The sequence below is a fragment of the Dunckerocampus dactyliophorus genome, chromosome 17, assembly GCF_027744805.1.
Source record: "Dunckerocampus dactyliophorus isolate RoL2022-P2 chromosome 17, RoL_Ddac_1.1, whole genome shotgun sequence".
Classification (NCBI taxonomy): Eukaryota; Metazoa; Chordata; class Actinopteri; order Syngnathiformes; family Syngnathidae; genus Dunckerocampus; species Dunckerocampus dactyliophorus.
This window is the reverse complement of record NC_072835.1, coordinates 6588544-6596432: the sequence shown is the minus strand read 5'-3', so window position 1 is coordinate 6596432 and position 7889 is coordinate 6588544. Positions and strand designations below refer to the sequence as shown.

General features: G+C 44.2%; 1 protein-coding gene across 2 annotated transcripts in view; it reads left to right on the top strand.

Annotated features, from left to right (window-relative positions):
* Positions 1–684: 684 nt before the first annotated feature.
* Positions 685–7889, top strand: part of dcc (DCC netrin 1 receptor) — a 367931-nt gene continuing 360726 nt past the window's right edge. For both annotated transcript variants that reach the window (XM_054756233.1, XM_054756232.1), the window contains exon 1: positions 685–1144. In XM_054756233.1, coding sequence (XP_054612208.1) covers positions 976–1144 — 169 coding nt within the window. In that variant the 5' untranslated portion in view covers positions 685–975. The remainder of the gene's footprint in view (positions 1145–7889) is intronic.

The window sequence follows — 7889 nt, the reverse complement described above, 5'->3', positions numbered from 1 at the left end:
GAATACAGGAAGTGAATAATATGTACTGCACAAGATGTGGAACGAAGGATGGGTAGGATTAAGTAAGCTTTGCTTCTTCCTACTCCTTTTGGACATGTGGAACTGTGGAACTGTGAAATGATTCATGAAATGTATTCCACTGTAACCGGCATGCATGTTCAAATAAAATTAAACCAAACCACACGCAGCCCTGGTCTCATCGTGTCAAAATGTAAACTGCATGATGAAATGATGTTTACTGTAAATAGCAAATCGAATTAAACCACAACATGTATTGCTTAGTTATTATCTATGCTGGATTAGATTGAACATATTTGGGGAAAAAAAAAGAAAGAAAAAAATCCTTTTGATTTTTCAGTGTGTGGTCGTTCGGACGTTCGGACACGCCCGCTGAAAATGAATGTTCTCCCAGCTGGATGAGGAGTGATTAAGTTCCCGCTGTGACCAGAGAGGGCAGGAGAGTTGAGTTAATCTCTCCCCGCTGATGGTGCCCTCTTGGCGGGGATGCAGCTGCTCCGCTCCGGCAGCTTCATCTCCAGGCTTTCCTTCCACCCACTTTAGATCAATGCTCCATTCTGGCTCTAGGTCGCTCTCCTCCCTCTCTTTGGCTATCAGAGAAGAGAGAGAGAGAGAAATAGAAAGAGAGAGAGGGGTCTCTCTCTCTCCACTCCACGGTCTCTCCATCGTCTGAGCAGACCTCCGGCAAGGCAGCGAGGATCTGAACCCTGCTTTCATCTCACTGATCGCGTTGGGCGTGCCGGAATGATGGAGACTTCATAGTTTCTGGAACTTCTTTTCTTCTTCAAACGGGTGGAAATTCGTTTGTTTGGGATTTTCTTTTTGGGGACCACAACCCAGCCGCTTTGGGATAGGAGAGGCTGTCTCCTCGTCACCCTGCCAACTCAATACCCGCTGCTTTTTATTTGCACGTGTCGGAGCCACTGAAGGATTTTTATCATTGTGGAGATTTGTGTAATGCTGTGTGGTTCCCCTCGCTCGCCAGGACTGGATCGGGACGCCATGGAGATGCCCTTGTTTGGATGTTATGGAGATGTTTGGGAGGTGCTTGTCCTGAGGAGGAGGACAGGAGGAATCAACCTGCTGCTGCTCTTCTGGCTGTTGGCTGCTCACACTACAGCGCACGGTGAGTGCGTGCGTGTGATTGCTGCAGATTTAACGCAAATTCGAACACATTGTTGCGTGTGTCAAAAGCTTACCGGGACCCGGTTCCGGCACCTGGGGGGGGGTCCACTCCGTTGTGTAGGCCAGAGGCTGTAACGTTGGCCTGAGCTTCAGCACATTTGACTGGATCTCTCTGGTGCTGATCATTTGCAAATAAGTTTTTTATTTATTCATATTAAATGCTGGTTAAAGTGCTGCTTGAAGCTCAATTTTGCCAGACCGACATCCAATTAGAGACAAGATAAGAGATTCTGCAACATTGTGCCACATTTATAACTTGTGTTTAAGTCCATGGCATTTTGCAGTTTTCACTGAGGATGTTAAAATGGATGTTAAAAGGATGTTCAACCAGACATACTGTAGGTATATTTTTGGAATAATTTCTTCTGTCTACAATTGTAATGAATTAATAAGTTTCATCATTAAGACTATCCCAATACTATATACAGTAAATATTACATAGGCCAGGCAATTTGTCAGCGATTGTTTTGTTTGTTGGTTTCTGGGACAAAGTCAAATAAATTACGAGATGATGGGTTGTTTTTTTGTTTTGTTTTTTGTTTTGGTGCTCTAACTTTTGAAAAAATCAAATGTGATTTTTTTTTTAGCAGTTTACCTGGATGCAAGCAGCAATTACTTTAGTTTTATTGGATTTTGCTTCTTTCAACTTTGTGTTTCATGTTCATGGGAAAGATAGCGTTTGGTGTTCATGATTGGGATTTCTTCAATGCCTATGGGTAGTGGGGGGACGGCAACACAGATGCACACACGTGCACCTGCGCAGCATGTCCAACTGTAATTGCTCCTCTGCAGTTAGAGTCGAGTCAGACACATGCATGTGCACATTTATTTTATTTTTGGCAGCAGAAGAAATTTGGACTGACACAAAGAGATTTGGCATTTGGGAGATTCAGATTCATTTGAGAGAAGTTCAGTTTTTAAGGAAATAATAAAAATCCCCCCCCCCCCACACACACACACACACACGACGCCACAGATAAATTATAGTCCTATGGGGAACTGTGTGTGTGTGTGTGTGTGTGTGTGTGTGTGTGTGTGTTTGTTAACCGGAGAAAGGATACATACGTGCAAATACAAATTGACGGTGTGGACATTGAAAAGGTGAACAAAAATACTTTTCTAGGAGTCATAATAAATGAAAATATAAGCTGGAAATTTCACATTAAAAATTTACAACATAAGTTGGCGAGAAATACCTCACTATTGAACAAAGCAAAATTTCTCCTTGACCAAAAATCACTCCATACTGTCTATTGCTCTCTGGTATTACCATATGTAACTTATTGTGTTGAGATATGGAGTAATAACTATAAAAGTAAACTTCACTCGCTAAATGTACTGCAAAAAAGATCAGTTAGGATAATCCATCATGTCGCGCATAGAGAACATACAAACGCTCTAGGGATGTCCCGATCCACATTTTTTGGCTTCCGCTCTGATCCGATTTTTTTTTTACAGTCTTGCCGATCCGATCCGATTGTTTTTTTGTTTGTTTTTTAATAATAATATGCTTTTGTTAAACATGAATTTGTGGAATTGAATGTGGTTATGACAATAGCTCTTCAAAGTATTGCCGAATTTACTTTTTATTACACAGCATGACCATACTTTTAGGGTAGGACTAGTTATTTGACATGGTTATAGATCAATTTGTGGTGTGATTTAGAATATATTACATTTTTTTAACGAACTCTCTTAGGGCCCTATGAAATCTGTTTTATTTGTCCCCCAAATTGCTTTGTCCGTTTTAACTTTTTTGAATTCAGTTTTTACCTTTTCCGCTTATTTTACCAGCATTTGGATTAGTGAATAAAATGCAAAAAAAACTTACATTTACATTTTGATGCAATACATTATTGGCCCATTTTGTCCAGTAATTGCGAAATGGATGTAGCTTAGCTAACTTTAGCTAACTAATGGGATGTCAGGCTCAGCACATATTGCTACAAAATATTCAACAAATGTCAACAAGATGCAATTCCAATTACAGTTATTCATGTAAGATATTTTAATGACACCTTTATTTTGTTTACACAATTAGACAAATGTGACTTATTTTGAAGGGCGGAATGTGTTGAGAATGGCAATTGACGGGGTTGATACGCGCTGGGTGCAAGAATAAACGTGCCTCTTGTCTTTTTTCAGTCAGAACCTGCATGTGTTAGGAAACGGCTAAGCCGTGAACTAGACAAGCAATTCGTAACAAAAAGTTTATTATAACAAAGGGTTCCAAGTAATGGAAAAATATACAACAAAACCCATAAAGTACAACTGAAAACACCTGGATCTAATCACAGGGAAAAACGATGAAACTAAGGGTGCTGCGGAAAAACTAGAGGGAAAAAGGTACAAACACAAAAAGCTGCACAAAACAATAGGCAGAGCAAAAACTGAAAACGCTGCTGAATAATCAAGCAGGAAATGGTATCAGAAAACTCACCGCTGCAGGGAACCACACAACTGCAGGGAGGAAAAAGGCATGCGGGAAAAAGCACGGTCAGAGAGTGACAATCCGGGAGACTAGATGCTGGAAGGAGCAGGTAGCTGGCGCAGGCTTGGCAACAATCTGGCAATGGCTTGGAGTCTGGCTGCAGCTTATGTAGGCAGCTCCTAATTGTCTGCAGGTGTGCTTAATCAATCCCACCTGCAACCTCAGAGGTGTGCTGTAACGAGAGGCAGCCAGAGGGCAGCAGAGCAGCACACAGAACCTGACAGTACTCCCCTGATAAGACGGCCCCTGACAGCTTACCCGGCTTGTCAGGATGGAGCGAGTGGAAGTCCCGGATAAGTGAAGGATCGAGGATCCAGGAGCGGGCGACCCATGAACGTTCCTCTGGCCCTTACCCCTCCCAATCGACCAGATACTGGATCCCCCTCCCCATTCTCCTCGAATCCAAGATGGCCCTTACTGTGTAAGCTGTCTGACCATCGATGATGTGAGGCGGAGGTGGAGGTTCAACTGGAGGGCACAGTGGGCTGGAGGTTACAGGCTTCAGGCTGGAGACGTGAAACACAGGGTGGACTTTGAGTGAGGAGGGCAACTTGAGCTTGACGGAGGAATCATTAATAATAGAGTCAATGACGTATGGTCCCACGAATTTCGGAGCCAGCTTCCTGCTTGTCCCGGCCAGTGATAAATCCCTTGACGATAGCCAAACTTCCTGTCCTGGCTGATATGAGGGCGCTGGAATCCTTCTGCGGTCTGCCAGAACCTTGTTGCGTTCTGCAGTCCTTGATAGCGCAGCACGAGTCTCCTTCCAAACGCGGTGGGCCCGACGGAGGTGCAGCTGAACGGCGGGGATGGCAACCTCAGATTCCCGAGAGGGAAAAAGCGGAGGCTAATATCCATAAGCGTCTTTAAACGGTGACATACCTGTAGCCGAACATAGGAGTGAATTGTGGGCGTATTCGATCCAGGGGAGGTGGATGGACCAAGCGGACGGATGTCTGTGACAGACGCACCGGAGAGCTGCCTCCAAGTCCTGGTTGGCCCGCTCTGTTTGGCCGTTCGATTGCGGATGGTAGCCGGAAGACAGGCTTGCCGTTGCTGCCAACGCCCTACAAAAACACTTCCACACACGAGAGGCAAATTGCGGACACTATGTCGGACGGAATGCCGTGAAGGCGAAAAATATGTCGGATTAACAGCCGAGCAGTCTCTAAAGAGGATGGTAGTTTGGGTAAAGCTATGAAATGAGTCATCTTGGAGAATCTGTCCACAATGTTCAGAATGACGGTATTACCGTGTGATGAAGGTAGTCCGGTAATAAAATCCAGTGCGATATGTGACCACGGGCGTGATGGTATCGGAAGCGGATGAAGTAGTCCAGAAGGAGGGCGATGGGAGGACTTACTCCTGGCGCAGACAGAGCAGGCTGCTACGAACTCCTTCACGTCCGCTGTGAGTGTGGGCCACCAGAATCTCTGTGAAACCAGGAACTGGGTACGACGGGTCCCCGGATGGCATGACACCTTAGATTCGTGGCCCCACTGTAACACTTCCGTCCTCAGGTGATCCGGGACAAAGAGCCTGCCCTCGGGGCATCCCTCTGGAGGGTCCACGTCAGTAGTGGCTTCGATGACTCTCTTCTCCACCTCCCACTGGAGCGCACCCAGTACTCTGGCTACAGGTACAATGGATTCCGGGCTTCCCTCTCTCTCCGCCGGGCCAAAGACTCGGGATAAAGCGTCGGGCTTGGGCTTGGATCCGGGTCTGTATGTAATAGAGAAATCAAAACGGGTTAGGAATAGTGCCCAACGTGCGACTTGGTTCCCTCTGTGGTATGACCGGCTGTGTCGGTACTGACTGAGTACTACCCGTGGCCACCATCGCGAGAGTGGCGGTGTCCAAGGAAGCTACTGGGTTAGGTGGTAGACCCAGGCTCTCACTAATAGTGGACACACTGGTAGCAAGCGTAGCCAGTGCTTTCCTTCTCTCCTTCAGGGATTGCTCGTGTTCACCGAGCATTTGCCCCTGGTGAGACAAAGCTCTGCGGAAATGCTCGAGCTCTGCGGAATCCATGTAAATGGCCAGATTGTTGAACCTGACAGCATGTTGTCAGTGGGCATTGTAAAATGGTCCTTACAGTAAAGCAGTAAAACACAACACGGTGAAAATATACTCTTCCAGCCTGAGTCGCGCAAACACACAGTTGCACTAGCTAAACTAAGTGAACCCTGCTAGCTTCCATTCACGCTCCTTAACAGACGAGTTTCCAAGGTTTTTCGCCACTGTTTCGACATATTTACTAGTGTTTGTGTGGTTCCTATTACAAGCAACCAGTGGTTAGAGCGGCACTTCCCGTGCGAGCCACCTACACCATGACGCAGAGGGAAGTACCGCTGTAGCTACGGAGCCGAATATCCAACGTCCAACGTGAAACTAACTTTAGCACTGTACACAGCGGACATGTCTGCAAGGTGGTGTTGTGTTTTCTTCTTCTTGTGGGTGGCGCGAGTCGAGTGGCAGCCAGCTTTGAGGCACATTACAGCACCTACCATGTTGGAGTGTGGCTCAGAGTTACGAACGTGATACGGCAACCGGATCAGCCCAATCTCATGGCGGAAGCCGATATTATCGGATCTTCACAAATACAGGCAGCCGATCCCGATCCTGAAGATCGGATCGGGACATCTCTATGGCAGACTTAATGATGATAACGAATAGATAATAACTGATAAAAGGGTTAATAGTTGCCAGAAACATAATTTGATAATGAGTGAGTACAGATAGGAAGTACTCACCAGAGTTGAAGAGTTAGTAGTCAGTGTAAGAGTGATTACACTTAGCATTGTATGTATTGTACCATGGTTCACGTCTCTACTTACTTGTACCTCATAAACACCAACTGCTTGTACTGTTTCTTAAAATTGCTAATTTTAGTGCATTGTTTGAGTTCCTTAGTCAATCCCTTCCTAATTTGATTCCACATACTGAAATGCTGAATGTTTTTAGCGTTGTCCGTTCGATTTCCAATGGGTTGACAAACTTGTCGTGAGTACACTAATAGCTTGTGATTGGATCCTGCAAAGAACGAGCTGTCGTTTCTTCACTGACTCGCAAGCGGAACAGTATTTAAACAATTAGTAGTAGTTCTGAAGTAAAGGAGAGGTCACATGATTAGAAATTAGCCATAAATTGGCCGCACCACTGTATAAGCCACAGGGCTCAAAGTTTAAGAAAAAAGTAGCGGCTTATACACCGGAAATTACGGTATTTTGTTTATAATTAAGGAATCCTACTTTGGGGAAATTCACTTATCACAGTCGTGTCTGGAACCAATTAACCGCGATAAACGAAGGATTATTGTATATGGAAAAACAATGTAATATAAAATACAATAAAACTACCTTCTTGGATTGGCAGTGAAAACTTGAACAAATATGCACATTAAAGTTAAGAATCAGTACATGCTTGTTGTTTAAAGGATTTGGTATTTGAATAAATGGATGAGAACACTTCTTTGAGTGTCGTCTGCTGTCAATGCATTATGTTGAAGCACTTTGATTTAGCTTCTTGGTGGTAGGAGCGTATACACGCTGTTGCTGCATTTTTCTGTGTGTGCGTGTATGCGGTTGATGTTCCCTCTGCAGCTCAACTGTAAAATCCTGTGCTGCATGTTTGAGTCAGACAGAGCACCTATCTGTGTATTTTCTACGTCCTTCATTCATGAAATGTACTCACATCCATGCTGTGCACCACAGATGAAGTCGTCCGTGGCAATTGGTTAAATTATCGTTATCTCACAGTTTTTCAGAAATTAATTTATTTAAAATTGCTGTTTCATGGTAGGCTATGGTCTATCATCAATCAAAACATATTAAGATACAAGTGATATGTAGTATTCTGTTCACTAGGCAGGAGTAAGTACACAAAACATCAAGACATTACCTTACATTATATTACCTGAACACTACATGAAATCAGTCATGCCCTACCTGACATGATCGAGTGAAAAAAGGTTCTCCTCCCATTCCGTGTGGAAGTGGTAAGTGTACTTTAAAAAAAAAAAAAAATGTCCATCATCCATAATCCTTATGTGAGACGGGAACATATCTGTCTCTCTTTTCTATATGATATAAACACAGATAAAAAGACACAGCTCCTTACTGCACGTAATTGGAAATACTTATTCCGCCTATAAAGCCTTCTGAAAAAGATTCCAAAAAGCAACAATGCTTCATTT